General features: G+C 41.1%; 1 protein-coding gene across 1 annotated transcript in view; it reads left to right on the top strand.

Moving 5' to 3' along the window:
- ecpas (Ecm29 proteasome adaptor and scaffold) overlaps positions 1–20,265 on the top strand; it is a 42,321-nt gene extending 22,056 nt beyond the window's left edge. Inside the window, exons 22-49 of the mRNA XM_034187542.1 lie at positions 1,933–2,105; positions 2,193–2,294; positions 2,411–2,534; positions 2,931–3,076; positions 4,047–4,101; positions 4,253–4,367; positions 4,483–4,551; positions 5,744–5,861; positions 6,598–6,765; positions 7,162–7,241; positions 7,428–7,533; positions 8,374–8,421; positions 8,523–8,641; positions 9,203–9,353; positions 9,451–9,516; positions 9,603–9,692; positions 9,832–9,898; positions 9,992–10,083; positions 12,005–12,071; positions 12,530–12,727; positions 13,594–13,805; positions 13,912–13,955; positions 14,048–14,240; positions 14,362–14,515; positions 15,309–15,414; positions 15,566–15,654; positions 15,740–15,811; positions 19,431–20,265. Of these exons, the coding sequence (XP_034043433.1) occupies positions 1,933–2,105; positions 2,193–2,294; positions 2,411–2,534; positions 2,931–3,076; positions 4,047–4,101; positions 4,253–4,367; positions 4,483–4,551; positions 5,744–5,861; positions 6,598–6,765; positions 7,162–7,241; positions 7,428–7,533; positions 8,374–8,421; positions 8,523–8,641; positions 9,203–9,353; positions 9,451–9,516; positions 9,603–9,692; positions 9,832–9,898; positions 9,992–10,083; positions 12,005–12,071; positions 12,530–12,727; positions 13,594–13,805; positions 13,912–13,955; positions 14,048–14,240; positions 14,362–14,515; positions 15,309–15,414; positions 15,566–15,654; positions 15,740–15,811; positions 19,431–19,570 (3,164 nt within the window). The 3' untranslated portion in view covers positions 19,571–20,265. The remainder of the gene's footprint in view (positions 1–1,932; positions 2,106–2,192; positions 2,295–2,410; positions 2,535–2,930; positions 3,077–4,046; positions 4,102–4,252; positions 4,368–4,482; positions 4,552–5,743; positions 5,862–6,597; positions 6,766–7,161; positions 7,242–7,427; positions 7,534–8,373; positions 8,422–8,522; positions 8,642–9,202; positions 9,354–9,450; positions 9,517–9,602; positions 9,693–9,831; positions 9,899–9,991; positions 10,084–12,004; positions 12,072–12,529; positions 12,728–13,593; positions 13,806–13,911; positions 13,956–14,047; positions 14,241–14,361; positions 14,516–15,308; positions 15,415–15,565; positions 15,655–15,739; positions 15,812–19,430) is intronic.
- The last annotated feature ends 1,551 nt before the right edge of the window (positions 20,266–21,816 follow it).

Raw genomic sequence — 21,816 nt, 5'->3', positions numbered from 1 at the left:
GCTTGTTGCACCTATCTTTGGGCGGTTTTGCCTATTTGTCTTTGCAGCACCTCTCAAGCTCCATCAGGTTGGATGGGGAGTGTCTGTGCATAGCATTTTCAGATCTCTCCACAGATGTTCTGGCTGAGCCACTCAAGGACATTCACAGAGTTGTCCTGAAGCCACTCCTTTGATATCTTGACTGTCTGCTAGAGTCATTGTAATTCTGGAAGATGAACCATCGCCCCATTCAGAAGTCAAGAGCCCTCTGGAGCAGGTTTTCATCCATGATGTCTCTGTACATTGCTGCATTAATCTTTCCTTCAATCCTGACTAGTCTCCCAGTTTCTGCCTCTGAAAAACATCCCCACAGCATGATGATGCCACCACCATGCTTCACTGTAGGGATGGTGCGTAGTTTCCTCCAAACATGACGCCTGGTATTCACACCAAAGAGTTCAATCTTTGTCTCATCAGACCAGAGAATTTTGTTCGTCATGGTCTGAGAGTCCTTCAGGTGCCTTTTGGCAAACTCCAGGTGGGCTGCCATGTGCCTTTTACTAAGGAGTGGCTTCCGTCTGGCTACTTTATCATACAGGATTAATTGGTGGATTGCTGCAGAGATGGTTATCCTTCTGAAAGGTTCTCTTTTCTCCACAAAGGAATGCTGGACCTCTGACAGATCAACCATCAGGTTCTTGGTCATCTCTCTACTAGCTCTAGGAAAAGATCTGGTGGATCTGGAGTTCTACAGTTGGCGGATGATGGAGGCCACTGTGCTCATTGGGACCTTCAAATCAGCAGAAATGTTTCTGTACCCTTCCCCGGATTTGTGCCTCCAGACAATCCTGTCTCAGAGGTCTACAGACAATTTCCAAATCATGTCCAGTCAACTGAATTTATCCCAGCTAGACTCCAATTATGCTGTAGAAACATGTCAAGGATGATCAGTGGAAACAGGATGCACTTGAGCTCAATTTTGAACTTCATGGCAAAGGCTGTGAATACTTACAGTGCGAAAAATAAGAATTTGATACACCGTCGAGTTTACAAGTTTTCCCACCTACAAAGAATGGAGAGGTCTGCAATTTTTATTGTAAGTACACTACAACTATGAGAGACTGAATTAAAAAAAAATCCAGAAAATTACATTATATGATTTTTAAATAATTGTTTTGCATTTTATTGCATGACAAAGTATTTGATCACCTACCAACCAGCAACAGCTCTGGCTCGCACAGCCCTCCTATTCTGCACTTGTTACCTGCAAAAAATCCTTGGAGGGAGTTGAAACTCAATGTTACCCAGTGGCAGCCCTGAAGCAGAATGGACCAAAATCCCTGTTGCAGTTTGTGCAAACTTGGTCAAGAACTACAGGACACGTCTGACCTCTGAAATTGCAAACAAAGGTTTCTGTACCAAATATTAAGTTTCCATAAAATACAAATTAATTATTTAAAACAATGTGATTTTCTGGCGATTTTTTTTAGATTCTGTCTCTCACAGTTGAACGATAAAAATTCTCCATCCTTTGTAGGTGGGAAAACTTGCAAAATTGACAGTGTATCAAATACTTATTTTCCTTACAATATATTCATGTGATTTCATTTTTTTAAAATTATTTAATAAATTTGCAAAAATCTCAAAACTTTTTTCACATCATCATTATGGGGTATGGGTGTGTAGAAGTTTGAGTAAATAAATAAATTTCATGCATTTTGGAATAAGACTGTAACATGAAAATGTGGAAAAAGTGAAGCGCTGTGGACACTTTCTGCATGCACTGCATATAAATTTCTAAAGGGTTGTTCATCGACGTTGAATTTCTGTAAAAAGCCTGTTACATTAGTTTAATGCCAGTGTGAAGTAATTTGAATGAAACCAAATATAAAACAAACAATTTCAGTTTATGTGGGGTTACACATATTTGTATTTGGGTGTGTTTCCTTCCAGGTGCCTTCCTGGACAGCAGTAGTACAATGCTGGCAGTAGCAGCTTGTACAGCGCTCGGTGAAATCGGGAGGAACGGGGCTCTGCTGATCCCTGCGGAGGGTGATGGTTTCACCAAACTGTCCGCAGTGGACAACCTGTTGGCTCGCATCACCTCTGGCAAAGAGAGCATCAAGGTAACCTGATAATCCAGTGAAAGAAGTGGCTGTGGGTCTGTAGTTGGATAATTTGTGACCTAAAGGTCTGTTTTTGTGTCTGCTCAGATGAAGGAGCGGTCAATCCGGACTTTGGGCTACCTTCCAGTGGGAGATGGGGACTTTGCTCACCAGAAGAAGCTGTTGCAGGGTCTCATGGACTCTGTAGAGGTATGAAACACAGTGACAGGCATTTGGGTTAAAATAAACTATTTAAGGCTTTTCTAGGACAAAACCAAAGTCATAATTGAAGAATATGTTCTGTCTTTAACGTCCCGCTTTAACAGGCCAAGCAGGTGGAGCTGCAGTTCACAGTAGGAGAGGCTATCACCAGCGGTGCAATTGGCACAAGTTCTGGAGCTGCTAGAGACCCCTGGACATGCACCGAAGACCAGTACAGCCCACCATGTAGTAAGTACCAGTGTGAGTGTACAAATGTGTTTAAAAAAGTGAGTAAAGCTCAAAATCCTCATAATAGCATTGATTTCAAGACATGCAAATGCATTGGGAACACTGCACATTCTATTTCAGATCAAAACATGAAGAAAAAAAGATCAAATTTATTACTGTACAGAAAGCGAAGAAACACACACACACACTGTTCATTCATTATTTGTGACAAGGATGGATATAATACCCACAAACAACTACTATGGCAGAGAGGGTGAGGGGGTCATTTTTTGAGGTTGTTCACAGATCTCTAGTTGTTGCCTGATTTTAGAAATGTGCCCCACCAGTCTGATGCGTTAAATGTACATCATGAAATAAATTAATAAAACATTTCCACTTTCTTCTTTACCCTGTCAGATGTGAAAAACAATGATGTGGTTCCGTGGGTCCTGAACTCCATCCTGTCCAAGTACATCCCCAGCCAGAACCCGCATGTCCGACAGGCGGCCTGCATCTGGTTGCTCTCCCTGGTCAAAAAACTCAGTCAGCACAAGGAAATTACGGTACTGTAAAGTAGTCAGGACCCTTAATGTTGGTATTTACAAAATGCTAAGTACATTCAAATTTTACATTGTTGTGTAGGATGTAAATTAATGCTTACTGTATGACAGTTACACTATGGCAGGATAGAGATTTGTATGCTGGTTGGCTATCACAGCTTGTCTAATCACACTCAGAGGACCTTTGTTTGTTTTGTTTTTGTCCATAAGTATTGTAAGTTCAACACCTTCTAAACCAGTTCATGGATTTTAAAGAAACTTAAAACTACATGAAGTAAAAACCCAACATTTTCCAGGAGAGATAATTGGGTTTAGGTCTTAGGTTTGACTGTTAGCAGGATTATAGTAAAAACAATATGCATAATTTTTCAAGAGAATGGACAGAGCTTTTTCGGGGCAAAAGGCATATGTAGAGTGCTAATATTTAAGAACATGTGAGATTTGGTGCAGATCCAGATAACAGTCCAGATTGTGTGGCTGTAAAATGTCCTATTCCATTAATGAAAGTGGGGGAAAATCACTAATATTTAGAAAGACATATAAAGATAAATTTTGAAGTGGAACCAAATAAAGAAGTGGATCCAGGACCGTCAAAGGGCTTAGATATAGTGGAATTCAAATTCATGAGTGAGGTTTATTTGAAGAAGACATGTTGGAAATATTAAAGATATAAACATGTTCTTGATTGAGGTAGCTAATTGATTACTTTCTAGTAGTGTGGGTGTCTGTTGTTTGTAGCTGCCTTTCAGACATTTGTTCATATTTTCTTCTCTGGCGTAGAAAACTAATCTCTGCTGTAGGGCTTCAGCATGTTTAGTTTCAGCATGGTTTTGTCCCTCCAGTGGCTTACAGTCTTTAATTTGGAAAGCACAATTAACCAAAATGTAGAAAGAAAACCAGTTGAGTTGCTTTCATGCTTGTGAAATCAGTCACTTTAGTAATTCAAAATGTTTCTTCCTTTCTTCTTTTCTAGTCACATTTGAAGGAGATTCAGACAGCATTTATTTCTGTTCTCTCAGACCATGATGGTGAGTTGCTAATTTATTGGGACATAAATTTTTCTGTTAATTTGATCTGTTTTTTACAACACCCAAAACATATGTACGTCTGCCACAATACAGAAATGCTTCTCTATTCTTTTCATTTTTTCACATCCATCCCTTCTCCTCTTTGGTTCAGAGTTGAGTCAGGATGTGGCATCCAAAGGGCTTGGCCTGGTCTACGAGATGGGAGGAGAGGGTGACCAGCAGGAACTGGTGTCCACCCTGGTGGAAACGCTCATGACTGGCAAAAGGTGAATACTTGATTAAGTGAGAAAGAGAGTAAATTTAAAAGGTGAAGGAATTGCACCAATCTTTAAGCGTAAACATGTAAGAAAGAATTCTACAAAATGTGATCATTCTTTCCAGAGTGAAACATGCTGTCTCAGAAGACACGGAGGTGTTTCAAGGAGAAGGATTGGGAAAAACACCAGATGGGTAAATTCTGTTACCACTGTTAGAAGTTCATGACAAAAAATGTGCATGTTGCAAAAAGATGAGAAAAGAGGGAGAAGTGAAACACTGCAAGCACATTTTCAGTGGGCATTTGCAGTGATGCCAGAAAACTACAGTTTAGTAAAAGTAAAGATACCGTATGAGAAAATTACTTTGGTAAACATCATTCAGTTTGGAGAAGATCACATGATGTAGCTGACATTAACAGTACATAAATATTGTTAGAAAAAGTACAAGCAGATTCTCTTATTTTAAAGAGTAAAGCAGCAGTATTTTATAAAGTAATATACTGTATTCTGTATGGTACGGCGTCCAAGTGGACATCATGTGACACTTAGAACGACATCGCTCACAGTTACAACATATGCCTAAATGAAATATGAAAGTCAGTACTGCACTAATCACTTTTAGCTCACCTCCACCGAAGGTCCCCTGAGCTACAATTTGGTAGTAGCTAGAAGGTAGTTCCAAAACATACCTGAAAGGTTTAGAAGATTTTTCTTTCTTTTTTTAAATTTTGACCTTGATATGACCTTTGGAGTTTGGCCATGCCCACATTTGTAGCTGAAACTGTGATGTCTTGTATCATCCAGGTGAGCTACAGTGCCCATGGCACTATTTTTACTTTGTTTTAGATTAGGTGGGAAAAGAAAAGCCATTAAAGGACATCCCAGGTATTTGAAATATGCTTCACTGTTGGACCGTTGCAGCTTTGTCGCATTCATCTAACCTCAACGTCAAACAAAATGGCGACTTTTAAATGAAACTTTAAACTGTGAAAGCACTATAGAGACACAGACAAACACAAATTAAATTGAAATGGACACCAAAAGTAAAATATTTGCCCCAGCAACTCAAATTCTTACTCTCATTGTATAAAGATGGAAATTGACCGAAACTTAAAAACTCAAGTAAAGTACTGATCCTCAAAACAAAATAGAAGAAAATCAATACAGACAGCGTTTTTATTTGATGCTACATTACAACTATGATCATTTGCTGAATTGGATAAAATGTTACTCTGGCAGATGCAACACAGTCAGATTTGTGCAGTGAACACTGACACCTCCCTTTTTTTGTTAACTTAACGTTAAGGTTAGCCGTTTTGTGAAAATGTGTGGGACTGATCAGTCACCTAAAATTCTCTTCTACTTGTTTTGAATATTTCCGGCAGCCACAGCCTGTCTACATACAAGGAGCTCTGCTCATTGGCCAGTGACCTGAATCAACCAGATCTTGTCTACAAGTTCATGAACCTGGCCAATCACCACGCCATGTGGAACTCTCGCAAGGTACGGCCAGCAAATGCAGTTGACTACGAGACGTAAACATGCTAGTTCCCCAACAGTTACTGTATTATGATTGTGTGACACAAAGTGGTTTATTATTCAGCTTGTGTTTATTGACTCCTGTTTGACAGATTCTAAAATAAGAGACTAGTAAGAAATAATGTGTATGCTAACTATTTAACCAAGGTGAGGAATTAAGGATAAATCTTTCTTTTTGCACTATTGATGTACCTCACACTGACCTTGAAACACTTATGAGATTATGAAGTTGCAGATGTAGCAGCATAACTTAATTTATCTGACTCTTAACATTAAAATTGAGACATCAACCAGTTCATAGTAAGTTTACAGTGATTCAGGAGTCTGCTTATTGAGTATCATATGTAGCTGTGTGTTGACTTTAAAGCAATCTCAGATTTGTATCGGTGATTGTTACACCCCTATTAAATAACTGTGTGGCATAATCTCAGGATTAATTATGTTCCTCATCTTTAAAAAAAAAAAAGTCACATTTACAGATTGTGGCACCAGTTAAATGCCATGTACATGTCCACTTTGGCAATTTTTTTTTTTTGTTTGTTTTGTTTTGTTTTTTACTTACATTTTTTGTCCTAATTTTTTCTAATTTTACATCAAACCCATGTGTTGTGTTTATTAACTGTTTTCCTAATCTGTTAACGACACCCATTTCTTACTCTGGACTGTGTCTCACTCCTCACCTAACCTCACCTCTGTTCAGGGAGCAGCTTTTGGCTTCCACATGATTGCAGCGAAGGCCGGCGAGCAGCTAGCTCCGTTTCTTCCCCAGCTTGTGCCCCGTCTGTACCGCTACCAGTTTGACCCCAACCTGAGCGTTCGCCAGGCCATGACCAGCATCTGGGATGCTTTAGTCACTGACAAGACACTGGTGAGTCTTTATACACTTAGAAAGAAAGAATTACGTGAACTTAGATGTATAAGAAATGTTGTTTGTATTTAAGAATCAGCAGCTAACTGATGTTTTGGCAAAAAAGGGTCTTTAGAGATGGAGGATCAGCAGGCTTAGATCTGTTCTCTGTGCATGAGTGTAATTACTGCCAAGTCTTCCTGAAGGGAGTTGCTTACTCAGTTACTCAGAGCTTTTTAAACTTTGAGGTTAATTCATTATTTGATTGTGTACCATGTGTGTAATTTGAGCGTATCACCATCTAGCGCTGTACAGTTCTTTATTTGATCACGTTCAGTTTGACCATCAAAAGGTTGATACAGTGAGATTCCCGGTCTACATGTATGTGATCATGTTTGGTTTGCCGACGTGTTTCAGGTGGATAAATACCTTAAGGAGATCCTGCAGGATGTCATCTCCAACTTGACTAGTAACATCTGGAGGATCCGCGAGTCAAGGTACAATAATGATAGTAACAAAACTACGAGTCCTTCATGATGTCTTGTAATTCAGACTTTTGCAGGTTTGAGTGACTTTGATCAGTGTCTTTACAACTGTTTCGCAAAGATTATTGGCTAGAAACATGCACTGTGATGTTAAATCAGGAGCTCTACTTTGTATGTATCATTTTTTTCTTCTTTCAGCTGTCTGGCCCTTAATGATCTAATCCATGGCCGCCAGGCTGATGACCTCATTGAGCACTTGGCAGAAATGTGGGAGACACTATTCAGAGCCCTTGATGACATCAAGGTAATTAGGAAACACTATTTTTTTTTTTTTTTTTAGTCTTCCTTATTGCTCTTTCCAAGACAGCTGAACACACAAGATTCTTAACATCTCTCTTCAAATATTTCTTGTAACTCACCAATTAAAAGAGAACATAATGAAGGTGAAGTGATTTGATGGTGGTTAACTTTGATGCAACAGTCAGTCCAAAATGCAGGTTTATTTTATGTAATGTTCCAAATGTTTCATAGGCGTGGCTGCCAACTAGTGGGTCATTAGTGGAGGTGCTCATCTTCACGTTAATGTCTGCTAATAAGCTAAGCTAGCAGCTGTGGGAGAAACATGATGCCCACTATGAAGGCAAATATGGTACAAAATGTACATCAGAATTGTAAAATAAACCTGGAATTAAATAACTGATAGAACTGCAAATTAGTGATGTCTAACTCAAAGCACTGCTTCACAACTTTTCAAAACCTTTGCAACACACGTTTCAGTGCATTGATTTAAGCTAACAACTCCAGGGAGAAATGTGATGCAACTATGTGGTGATATACTGGAAGAAATATACAACAAAATGGGAAAATAAAAACACAAAGAATGGATTGAATGTGTGGCTGGGGATGTTCCAAAATTTCCTGGTAGCACGGCAGTGTGATGGCTAACTCGAAACACAGTTTTACAACATTTGAAAGTCTTTGCAACACCCGTGTTTCAGAACATTATTCTTGAGTACGTATCAAACAGCCAGCATAGGATGTGTACGTGCACTAGCACATACATTATTTGTAGAGTAAAAATTGCATACTTTGTTCTAGAATGGACAAAGTGGGTTTCATTTCTGAATGTCTTGTTTCTTTTCAGGAATCGGTGAGGAAGGCTGCAGATCTGGCACTGAAAACACTCAGTAAGGTAAAAACTGCCAGAATACTGGCCTCATTGTGTAGTTGGCATCTACGTTTATACATGCGCCTGTCCAGAAACTCATAGCGCAACGCTGTTTGTGTGTCCAGGTGTGTACTCGGATGTGTGAGTCTTCAGGTGTTGCTGCTCAGAGAACTGTAGCAGTACTGTTGCCTACTCTGCTGGAAAAAGGCATCGTTAGCAACGTGGCAGAGGTCCGAGCTCTCAGGTAAAGTGTCTTTGTATCTGTGGTTTTGTTATGTGTCCCTCTTTCAGTAATACAGGACATCATGTATGACGGGCAACAGGGCAGAGATTCTCCCAAAACAAGATTGACTTTTATTGTTATTATTATGACTTGGAACCAGACATGAGTTCCATCTTGTGGGCCATGGTCTTCTTGTTTGGTCCACATCAGAGTTCAGATGAGTGTTCAAAACCTCGACCAAATGACTTGAATTATCTCAGTAAACAAACCATGGTCTGATTGAAACAGATGGAATGGAGAATGTGTGAAAAGCACCTTTAAAGACTTTTGTATATCGACATTGATACAGTTCGTTCTTTTCTCTCTATGGGTGTCTTTTTTCCAAAGCGCAAGTCCTATTTTGGAACAGGGTTGTGTTTAATGGTGTTTTTTATGTACTGATTCATATGAAGACCAGTGTGATGTTACACTTTTTAACACGGTCTCCTATGTTTGAGCCCAGAGTGCAGTCTTGCTGTGCAACGTTTGCTTGTTGTCCTCATGGTGTGCTTTTCTCAGGTTACTCTGCTTTGTCCTCACCAGTATCCAAACCCTGGTAAAAGTTAGTAAGACTGCTGGTGCCAGACTGAAGCCTCATGCTTCTCGGCTTATCCCGGCCCTGCTGGAGGCGCTCAGCACCCTGGAGCCTCAGGTCCTCAACTACCTCAGCCTCAGAGCCACAGAACAGGAAAAGGTAACTCCAACAATCTGCTTTACTCTCTCCTAAATCTGACAGATCAAGTGTGTAAAGTTATCACAGGTGTGACATCACTGTCACCATGTTATTTCAGAGCACCATGGATGCTGCCAGGCTTAGTGCTGCCAAGTCTTCCCCGATGATGGAGACCATCAACATGGTAAAAGGAACTGCCTCATGAGCTGTATTGAACCTCGGTGAGGTTTAGACACCATTTTCACACAGCTGGTTTGTGTTTGCGTTCAGTGTCTGCAGCACCTGGACGTTTCTGTGCTTGGAGAGCTGGTCCCCAGGCTTTGTGAACTGCTGAAGAGTGGAGTTGGCTTGGGCACCAAGGTACACGCACGTCTACATCTGCTCACTTCCTCTTTCTGTCAGTCTGCCTGTCATCCATTCATCCCTTCATGCCTTGACATTTTACATCATTTTGTGTGCCAAGCCAGTCTCTTGACGTTTGTCTCTTTTGTGTGCATAGGGTGGCTGTGCTAGTGTAATTGTTTCCCTCACTGTACAGTGTCCCCAGGATCTCACCCCATACTCAGGTAGAGTGCCCGTTTGTGTCTGTTCCCGAGATGTGGTCACCACGTCATCTCACTGAGCTGAAGACCACTCTGTGGTGTTTTGTGTGTCACCAGGTAAACTGATGAGTGCCCTGCTGAATGGTGTCCATGACAGAAGTGCTATAGTTCAGAAATCATTTGCCTTCGCTCTGGGGCACGTGGTCAGGGTAAGCATAGATTTTTGATAGGCCATCTTAGGGATGGGGCGATATGGCCTAAAATTGATAGCACAGTATTTCTTACTTTGGATGGTGACTGTGTAATGCCCATGTTTCCCAGGTTTTGGGTATAACAGCATGTCCTGTGTGTGTCAGTGGGGGGGGGGGGGGGTCTTTTAATAACCTGCTGTACAGTTAGAGCATTTAGTGTGTATTTTACCTTAAACCCATGAAAATGTAACAAGTAGATCAAAAACTTCTAACATTTTTGTATTCAAATGTGCTATTTTTATTATTTGACTTTAAATCTGCTGTTTTCATTTTTAAATCTTCTCGTTCAGAAATCTTGATGAAAATCTTGATGAAAAACTTGTGAATCATGATTTTCAGTTTTACATTTAACATCCACGCCTGTGTTTAATTAACAAATGTTGACACTTAAACTGGCCCACAGTACAACGGTCTGACAGTTCACACAATAGAATCACAGTTTAAGTATACGAGGTCTGTTAGAAAACTATCCGACCTTTTTATTTTTTGCAAAAACCATATGGATTTGAATCACGTGTGATTGCATCAGCCAAGCTTGAACCTTTGTGCGCATGCTTGAGTTTTTTCACGCCTGTCGGTTGCGTCATTTCCCTGTGAGCAGGCTTTGTGTGAGCAGTGGTCCACCCCTCTCGTTGGATTTTTATTGCGAATAAAATGTATGAACGATTTGGAGCTTTGCTGCAACAAATGTTTCCAGAAACTGTGAGAGACCTCCAGGTGGACACCATTCGGAAAATTCAGATGGCTTTCAGGGACGATTTTATGGGGATTACACAGATTAAGGAGTGCTCCAGCCGGTTTAAAGACCGCCCACAGCGGCTGAGAGCGCGGCGCACTCCGAGCGCCGATCGACAGGCTGAAACCCCGCTGAAACAACCAGAACATTTCCAAAGTGAAGGCTTTGTTGATCCGGGATGTCGTCTGACTTCCACAGAAATGGCAGAAGACGTGGACATCAGCACTTATTCGGCACATTCCACTGTTACAGGAGTTTTTGTCATGGAAAGAGAAGCGGAGGGATGCGCCACGGAGCCGCTCATGGCACGGGACAAAACCACCTCTGTGTTGGTCTCACAGGACGGCTTTCAGATGGCTTTCGGTGGCTTTTCAGTCGTCTGACTATCTGTCTTTAAACCGGCCGGAGCACTCCTTAATCTGTGTAATCCCAATAAAATCGTCCCTGAAAGCCATCTGAATTTTCCAAATGGTGTCCACCTGGAGGTCTCTCACAGTTTCTGGAAAAATTTGATGCAGCAAAGCTCCAAATCGTTCAGACACTTTATTTGCAATAAAAATCCGATGAGAGGGGTGGACCACTGCTCACACAAAGCCTGCTCACAGGCGAATGATGCAACCGACAGGTGTGAAAAAACTCAAGCATGCGCACGAAGGTTCAAGCTTGGCTGATGCAATCACACGTGATTCAAATCCATATGGTTTTTGCAAAAAATAAAAAGGTCGGATAGTTTTCTAACAGACCTCGTATTTTTCCATGACCATTATCTTGTGCGTTCATGTGAAAATGACTTTATAGCCAGAAAAGTATTTAACAGGCAGTTTAACTTGCATGTAAAGAGAATGGAGATTTGATCATCACAGCCTCAATGCTGCAGTGCTAATCTAAACCTCAGATACAGCTGAATGATTATTGATTTCCACATTGTTAGATAATTGGCATTATTATTCATGAATTCATCTGTTACTTTACATTGTTATCATTTAAGAAACAAAAAATAAATAAATTGTTATTGCGCAGGTCATGTTGTGGTGCACTGTCATACTGGTGCTGACTATGACACCAGTGCACTGCTTGCCCCTAGAACAGCTAATTAGTTTTGTTATGCTCAAACAGAATATTGACTTTTGTTTCCTCTATCAGACAGCAAAAGACAGCAGTGTGGAAAAACTACTACTGAAGCTTAATACTTGGTACTTGGAGAAAGAGGGTGAGTTTGTGGAAAACATATAGTTTGAAATGTTGATTTACTCATCTTCAACTGTGGAAAACATATAGTTTGAAATGTTGATTTACTCATCTTCAAATGCTTATCCAAGATTGGGTCACGGGGGCTGGAGCCTATCCCAGCAGTCATACGGCATGAGGTGGGGTACACCCTGCACGGGATGCCAGTCTGTCACAGGCCCACATATAGACAAACAAACATACACATCCGCACGGACACCTATAGACAATTTAAAATTTCCAATTCACCTAATCTGCATGTTTTTTGGATATGAGAGGAAGTCGAAGCAAACACTGGGAGAACATGCAGACTCCACAGGTGGGATTCGATCCCATGACCTTCTTGCTGTGAGGCAACAGTGCTAACCACAAAGCCACTGTGCTGCCCTGATTTTTAAACATGGGTTATAAAATCATTCTCACTTTATCTCTCACTGCCAGAACCAGTGTTTAAGTCATCGTGTGCGTTGACCGTGCACGCCGTCAGCCACTACAGTCCTGATGTGTTGAAGAGCCACGCAGTTGTGGCCCTGCCGCTGGCTTTCCTGGGCATGCACCAGGCCCCAGGTCCTGATGAGGAGAAAGGAGAGAGCCATGATGCCTCACTGTGGTCTGAGGTGTGGCAGGAGAATGTTCCAGGTAAATAACACTGTAAAAAGGAAAGGCATACCTACCGTGGGCACGCACATAATACTGTGCTTAGAAATATTTTGGGATACATTATCATAACATCAGTAAATATCATTTGATGACAGATAATTTACTGGTTCCTATAAAGTTTCACATCATCTCTGTAGTGCTCGTTTAAAAGTAATATTCCTTAGACAAGTCAGGGGATGGATACATGAACTTTTCCAAGTCACTGACTATCTCTTTGCGTATAAAAATTATCTTTTATATGAATCAGACAGTGGAATAGTTTTGACTGTGTTAAATGTTTGGTCTGCAAAGTAAAAGTCAAACATTGTCGATGTCCATTGGATTCTATGACATGTGACGTTACCCATAACATAACTAAGCACGACACACGGTGCTATCTATTCCTTTTTAAAACCCTTTTAACTCAACCAATAATTTGCATCACGTTTTACCAAAATTGGAGCAACTTTAATTTTTGACCTCTGTACAAACTGAAATTGACCTTTGTCACCAGTCTTGCAGTTTTCACCCCATAGATAGTCCAAACTATACCTTTTTGGAATCTTTATGATCAGACAAATAATGTGGTATAGTTTTCAATACGATTGGAGCTTTTTAAAATTTTGAACTCTGTGTAATTGTTGAGTTGACCCCTACCTGGCCACCTATTGAAAATTCAAGTCGGCAGTCATTTTTTGTTTTCAAAAGAGTAATATCTAAAGTATTGTACTGAATTGGTGCTTGTTTCACCATTTGAAAGATTCCTCTGTAAATATTCTGTTATCTGTTGCACTATAATCATATGTCATTATAATCTGTGTGCACCATTTTTGACATTTATTCTTTGAATTTTACTTGGACACCAGGAAGTTTTGGAGGCATCAGACTCTACATGACAGAGCTAATCGCTATTACACAGAAAGCACTGCAGTCCCAGTCCTGGAAGATGAAGGCTCAGGGTGCAGCTGCCATGGCAACTGTTGCCAAGGAACAGATGGGTTCATTGGTGGCACCACACCTTGGTTTGGTGCTGACTGCTTTAATGCAGGGACTGTTGGGACGCACATGGGCTGGAAAGGTAATGTCAGAAGAACACGCATTCAAAAACAAAACATTGTCTTGATTGGTAACAGAATGGGAGTTAAATTCCTCATTGTGTTGACTTTACTTTCCCTTTGGCTCAGGAGGAGCTGTTGAAAGCCATCGGATCAGTGGTGTCAAAATGCAGGTGCAAGTTGTCACCATGAATAGAATTTTAGTTTGAGTAACAGCATTCAGGTTCTTCTGACGCTGTTCTTCTCATTCTATGTCCGGGTTTAGCGCTGAGCTGCAGAAACCGTGCACGGGTCAGCCAACGATCTCACAGGTGCTTGAGGTCGTGTTGAAGGAATGCCGCAAGGAGAGCCCTGTGTACAAGCTGGCTGCTCTGCGCTGTGCTGGGGATGTGCTTGACAGCACTCAGGAGGACCGTTTCAGGGACATGGCTGAAATCCTCTTCCCCCTAATCAAAAAGGTAAGAGAATGACTGTCACACGCTACTGCTGTGTTTAAAAACAACACCATACAAATCTGCAGACCATGATCATCTTTAATGAAGCTCTAATAAACTTTTTTCATTCCATTTTTACCAACAGAATTGCCCAAAGAGTGGTGGTGTGTCGCCGAGGTCAGTGGACAGTGATGATGATGATGGTGGGGATATGAAGGAGAAGGAACTGCAGACTGAATCGCTTGTCTGTGCTTTTGACACTCTGGGGAAGACTTGGCCCAGAAACCCTGAGACCCAGAGTAAGTTTCTACCTGACATCAGAAGATTTAAAGAAATCTGCTCTTAGGCAGGTTTTGTTTGTTTGTTTCTCCCCTGGTGGAAATGCGCTGAGCTGAGCCAGTAAACTCTTCATCCCAGTGGATTCAGTGTTTTCAGTGGGAAAAGAAATGTGACATGTTGGATTTGTTTTTGTAACATCAATAAACAGCTAACTACTATCTTACAGAGTTGGGAGTAAGTCACCATCAAGTCACTCTCAAGTTGTGAATCAGCAAGTCCCAAGTCATAATGACCACCAAGTGTTTGACAGCTGACTTGGGAGTTGCAGGTTGATGACTTGACAGTGACTTACTCCCACCTCTGCTATCTTATAATGTAGGGTGATTTAAAAAGTACTCACCCTCAGCAAGAACCAAGTGTCTGTCCAGTGTGCTGTCAAAGCCTCTTCTCCCAGTTGCCTGTAAGGTGCTGTAGTGACATCACAGCATCTTTCTGAAAAATTCAGGTAATTTCAACTTAAAAGCACTCTGAGTGGTCATTCTATGAAAAATAGGTGCTGTGTGCTGTGGATTTTTTTGTTTAGGTTTTTCTCAAGGTGGCTGCATTCGGCCACATACACTCTGTTCTTTTCATTTGAGCGACTGAGGGGAAAAAAGGGCCTCATGAAAACTGGTTCATTCCAATAAATCTCCAAAAAAAACAGATTTGACAGCCTGTACATTGAGACCATTCTGTCCCATGTTACACCTGGGTCTTGTGCCACACATGTTGAAAATTCTCGTGTGTGTGTGTGTATTTCCTGTTTGTCTGCAGCTTGTTTCCAGGTGGACGTGTGCTGTCTAATGTGTGACAAGCTCAAGCTGAGCACCTGGAAAGTCCAGCTGGCTGTTCTACAGTCCATGAAGCCTTATTTCCAGCGGTAATAATTAAATAGAGCATGGACTTGGTTGTTTTTTTTTTTGTGTTTTTTTTTAAAGTCACACTAGGAGCCTTGAATTAGTTTGCTTTGAGAATGTGATTGAAATATATAAATGAGCATGTGCGTGAGCTGGTATTGTTTTTGTTTGTAGGTTAATTCTGCTGGACAAAGGTAGTGAAGATGTCAGTGCTCTGTCCCAAATTCTGTTAGAAACCTGCGCTGCTCTTACATATCCTCTAGGTAAAATACTCACATTCCAGACGCACTCTGCAACATTCATGTGTGTGTGTCAGTCCCTCAAATTGTTTCTATTGTTTGTATCCAGAAAACAAAAGTTACTCTTCCGTGAGGACGGAGGCCTTGTCAGTTGTGGAATTGATTGTGAAGAGAATTGCAGGTGAGTATTTCTTTTTTTTCTGCCTGTGTTAAGAATCTGTGAAAAATGCAAAGATAATTTAATGTGCGCAAATTTGGTAACCAAAAGTAAGTCATCCTAGAATTGTGGATGAAAAGGCTGTCATGAGCAGCGGTGGCAAATTCTGCAGATGTGATGCTTTGCTTTCATTGCAGACAGACATGTTTAACTTTACATCCTGTCCAATTTTGGATTTTAATCATGCCTGAAGTTTGAAATTTTGTTTACCACACTTAACAACAAAAATATACATACAGCACACAAAGTAGTTGCTTGAATGTTCGTTATTGAAAATAGAAGCTTGTGGAAGCCATCAACAAACTACTGGCAGAATTCTGGTTGGACAGTTGACCACTCTTCTTGGCAACATCGGTTGAGTTCAGTTAAATTTGTTGGTTTTCTGCCAGTGGCCACACTTTTTTAGTAAATATTAAATTTAATCAGGTTAGTCCCATTGAGATCGAGATCTCTTTTACAAGGAAAACATGGGCAATATTTAAATTTTCCAGTTCACCTCACCAGCTTTTAAAATTCTAAACTTTTCAAAATGTTTACGCTTAGGTCATGATGAAAGTTTAGGTCACGCTTAATGTTGGACTGTTTTATCCATTCTACAATCAGCTTTGATGTGAGTTTGGAGTAGTTGTCCTCTTGGAAGACTCAATGGTGTCCAAGCTTCAGCTATCAAGCTGATGATTTGAGGTTTCCAGAATTCTGAGGTAGTCCTCCTTTATTTAATCTACTTTGTGCAATGCACCACTTTTTCTTGCAGCCAACCAGCCCCAGAGCATGATGGTAGCATCATATCATGCTTTATGTTTGGTACAATGCTCTTTTGATTGAATGCTTCAACTGTACTCTTCCAAACTCTGTGTCTCATCTACCCATAAAATCTTCTTCCACAGTCATGCTGGAAACTTTAGTTGAGCTTGAAGATGTTTGTTTTCGAAGAGCTTCTTTCTTGGACAGCAGCCTCTCAATCTGTAGTGATAGAACATCTGCTTGACTGCTGGTGTTCCAGCAGCTTCTAATTCATGGCAAGGGATTCCTGACCATCCAAACTGGTTTCCTCTCAGTTGAGAGTGACAATTTGGATCTTCTTCCAGACCACCTCACAATAACTTGTACTTGCATATAATTGCTTGAGCTACTGTTCTTTCAGTCTGCATGTCTTTAAAAATGGATCCAAAACACATTACAGACTTGTGATCTGCTTTTAAGGATCAGACTGTGTTGGTCAATACAATACCCTTATGTTGGTGCAGAGAAGATAATCAGCTTTAGTCCATCGTTGTTGTTGAGAGGCTTTGGACATTTTGGAACTTTCAACACAGGTCTCATCCACCACAGAACCAGGTTGGGTCCTGGATGGTAACATTTGTGCACCATTTTTTTTATACATGTAGGTTTGTGGTGCACCACAAAAATAACAGTTGAAAGTAATAAGTCAAAGCACAATGTAGTCATAATATTCATGTCTGAGTGTATGTAAACATCTGACCACAAGTGTGCTATTGATTGATTGATTTTAGAAATTCCACATAAGATGTACAATAAAATACAGTGTGTTAAAACATATGCATATTTTCAATACATTTACTATGGAATTTCAAGGATAACACAAAAAGTCAAGACTTATTTCCCTTGTGGTCCTTTACATAAAACAAATACAAAATAGGCGGCAAAGATTGGTCAAATCTAGATCAATTGGAAATAAACAAAAGAATAAAATAAATTAAGAAAAGACAAACCAAAAAACACTGACCAGAACAGAGAAAGCAGTTAAAATAAGACAAATTTACACAAAATGAGTAGACTGGCTTTCTAAAACACTATTGAGCAGAAATGACTTCACCATTCTCTTAAAACAATTAAGATTATCACAATTTGAACACCAAACAATTGATTCCAGCTAAAAGCACCAATATATTTAAAATAATTTTACCAACATTAGTGATGTATCTTCAAATGAATAAAGATGACTGACTAGCTCGAGTTCTATTGCTTTGTACATCAGAGACATAACAAAAATAGTTGTGGAAATGTTTGGGATAGTTACCAAGAACAATTTGATAACATAGATTAAACTGAGTTGCACGTTTCTCTACAGGTAACCAATTAAGTTGAGCAGAGTGCGAGTCATCTAGATGAGTTCTGGCTGGAAGCTGGAGTACAGTTCTGATACATTTGTTTTGACAAACCTGTAGTTTGTTCTTGATAGCCTGTGACAAGTCATAATCTACATGACTCTGGACCAGTGCTGCTGCAAGCAGTTTTATTGTATTCATACCCAAGCATTTGGATTTCCTAGAAATTTAATTCTTGAACATACGAGGTCTATTAGAAAAGTATCCGACCTTATTATTTTTTTCAAAAACCATATGGATTTGATTCATATGTTTTTACGTCAGCCAAGCTTGAACCTTCATGCGCATGCGTGAGTTTTTCCACGCCTGTCGGTTGCGTCATTCGTCTGTGAGCACGCCTTGTGAGAGGAGTGGTCCAGCCCCCTCGTCAGATTTTCATTGTCAGGAAATGGCGGAATGATTTGGGCTTTTTTTCCATCAGAATTTTTTTAGAAACTGTTAGAGACAAGCAGCTGGAAACCATTCGAAAAATTTATCTGGCTTTCGGTAAAAATTTTACGGGCTTCACAGAGAGTAAGGACTGTTACTACAGCTTTAAGGATGCCCCACAATGGCGCACGGTGCGCCGCGCTCTGAGCCGCCATCGAGAGGCAGAAAACACCACATCATTTCTAAACGGATGGCTGTGTGGAGCCAGGACCGTCGTGTGCAGTTTCTCTGGTTATCACAAGAGCTGGACATCAGCCATTTTCCGGCAGATTTCACTTTTAACAAGAGATTTTGTCATGGAAAGCTGCGCGGAGGCTTTGGCGTCACGACCAATTCGCTGATCGAGCGAGACAAAGGAACACCTCTGTTTTAGAGTGCCAGGGGACAAGTTGGGACATGCCCAGCTCTCCACAATTTCTCTTATACTCACTGGGCTGGTAAGCATTGATAGCCGAGATAGGCCATCCGTTTAGAAATGATGTGGTGTTTTCTGCCTTTTGATGGCGACTTGGAGTGTGGCGCGTCCTTAAAACTGTAGTAACAGTCCTTACTCTCTGTGAAGCCCGTAAAATTTTTACCGAAAGCCAGATAAATTTTTCGAATGGTTTCCAGCTGCTTGTCTCTAACAGTTTCTGAAAAAATTCTGATGGAAAAAAAGCCCAAATCATTCCGCCATTTCCTGACAATGAAAATCTGACGAGGGGGCTGGACCACTCCTCTCACAAGGCGTGCTCACAGGCGAATGACGCAACCGACAGGCGTGGAAAAAACTCACGCATGTGCACGAAGGTTCAAGCATGTCTGACGTAAAAACATATGAATCAAATCCATATGGTTTTTGAAAAAAATAATAAAGTCGGATACTTTTCTAATAGACCTCGTATTGCATGTTTAAGAATGGCCTTGTATGACTGAGACATAATAAACTTCATCTTGCTTCTTTGACAGACAGCATCAGTGTTTGGTTTTGTTGCCTTTCCCACTTTCTTACATGCTAATGATGTTGTGTTTGTGTGGCACCGCAGAGAGCGACCAGTGGGACTCTATGTCTGCCAAGAGCCGTGAGCAGCTGCAGCGCTCCCTGTCTACGCTCCAGACAGACAGCAGGCCCGACCTGAGGGACAAAGCCCAGGAGCTGCGCCGCCGCATCCAGAGTCAGCCCTGAACGCGTCACCCTCACCGCTGAATCCAAACGTACAGTTCAGAGCACAACGTAAACGGAACCTGAACTCCCTTAGAGGACAAATGCTGCAGTTTCCTCAATGTTAAAGCTTCTCCTCTGACAGATCATGTTTCCGTCAGTGCATTACTTATATTACCTTTGGTCTTCATATGCAGCTTGTGCAAGAGACTGCAACACTTGATTCACACCGAGGCCTGACATTAGCTTGGAGAGATGAAACGATTTGCTCTGTGAGAGAGAGAGACCTGACAGCAAATGAGGGCAAAGTTAGTCAAATGTGTCAGTCTTTATTTGATTAATTTTAAAAACTATGCTTGGATTGTGGATGCTGTACCTGCAGCCCTGAAGGGGGAGTTTTACTACTGTTGTGGGTTTGCCTGCTCAGTAAGAAACAGAATAGTAGCAGGTTTGATGAAACCTGAAAGTTCTGGCTCAGTTTGCACTTTTCTAAAGTGTGGATCCTTCTGCACCGTTGATCACTGCTGCTCCTCAGAGGACATCTGTGTCCTCTGTGCTTGAGTGATTTTGTTTTCCTCCTTTGAATGCACTATAGAATGGCCTGTTTTGCTTTTTGAAGTCTTTGAAAATATTTGGCCCATCTGTAGAGCAGAAAGTGATGTTATGGTTGTCTGAATTTGTCCCCTGATGAAATAAAACTATGGAGACACTTTGGCCCGGCTCTTGGTCTTCACACAGTGAATGATACAAGCTGTGATGCCCTGAAATCTGAAAATCCTGCTGCTGCACACGTTTTTTCATGTACAAGTGGATTTGCATTAGGAAAGCCATCTTGTGTAAAACTCCAAAATCCCACTGTGGATCTTTCCTTGATCCACTGTGGTGACCCCAATCACCGGGGGGCAGAGGAAAGCCATAAATAAATAAATTTTATTATAGAGCTGAGAAGATTCCATTGGCGTCAGGGAAATGACTTTCAAGGCTGTGGTAGTATTTTATGCTGAATTAATACAATAAATTTGATGTACATGTTCTTAAATTTCCTTTGGTGTTCCATCATCTCCTTGGTAGTGTCTCATCCATTGTATTATGCTTAGGGTTCTCGCCAGTGCAGCTGAGCAAATAAGTATTTGATACAATAGAAAAATAGACCTTAATATTTGGTACAAAAACCTTTGTTTGGAATTACAGAAGTCAGACGTTTCATGTAGTTCTTGACCAAGTTTGCACACTGCAGCAGGGATTTTGCTCCACTCCTCCATACAGATTTCCTCCAGATCTTTCAGGTTTCGAGTTTCAGCTCCCTCCAGAGATTTTCTATTGAGTTCACTTCTGGAGACTGGCTTGGCCTCTCCAGGACCTTGAAATGCTTCTTACGGAGCCCCTCCTTAGTTGTCCTGGCTGTGTGTTTTGGGTCATTGTCATGCTGGAAGACCCAGCCACAACCCATTTTCAGTGATCTTACTGAGGGAAGGAGGTTGTTTGCCAAAATCTTGTGATGCGTGACCCCATCCGTCCTTCCTTCAAGACGCTACAATCGTCCTGTCCCCTTTGCAGAAAAGCACCCCAAAAACTATGTTTCCACCCCCATGCTTTATGGTTGGGACAGTGTTCTTGGGGTTCTCCAAACACAGTGAGTGTAGTTGACACCAAAATCTGACCACATGACCTTCTCCCATGCCTCCTTTAGATAATACAGATGGTCACTGGTGAACTTCAAATCAGCCTGGACATGTGCTGGCTTGAGCAGGGGGACCTTGCTGCCCTGCAGGATTTTAAACCATGACGCTGTAGTGTGTTACTAATGTAATCTTTGTGACTCCCAGCTCTCTTCAGGTCATTGACCAGGTCCTCCCATGTAGTTCTGGACTTTCTCAGAATCATCCTTACCCCATGAGGTGAGATCTTGCATGTAATCCCAGACTGAGGGAGATTTACAGTCATCTTGTGTTTCTTCCACTTTCTAATAAATAGTTGTAACAGTTGTTGCTTTCTAACCAAGCTGCTTGTCTATTGTCCTGTAGCCCATTCCAGCCTTGTGCAGGTCTACAATTTTGTCTCTGGTGTCCTTAGACAGCTCTTTGGACTTGGCCATGGTGGATAGGTTGGAGTGCGATTGATTGTGTGAACAGGTGCAATTAATGCAGGTAAAGAGTACAGAATAGGAGGGCTTCTTAAAGAAAAGCTTACAGGTCTGAGAGCCAGAATTTTTGCTGGTTGGTAGATGATCAAATACTTCATGCAATAAAATACAAATAAATTATTTAAAA

Source organism: Thalassophryne amazonica, chromosome 15 (genome assembly GCF_902500255.1).
Source record: "Thalassophryne amazonica chromosome 15, fThaAma1.1, whole genome shotgun sequence".
In the NCBI taxonomy this organism is placed as follows: domain Eukaryota; kingdom Metazoa; phylum Chordata; class Actinopteri; order Batrachoidiformes; family Batrachoididae; genus Thalassophryne; species Thalassophryne amazonica.
This window is presented reverse-complemented; position numbering and strand designations above follow the sequence as displayed.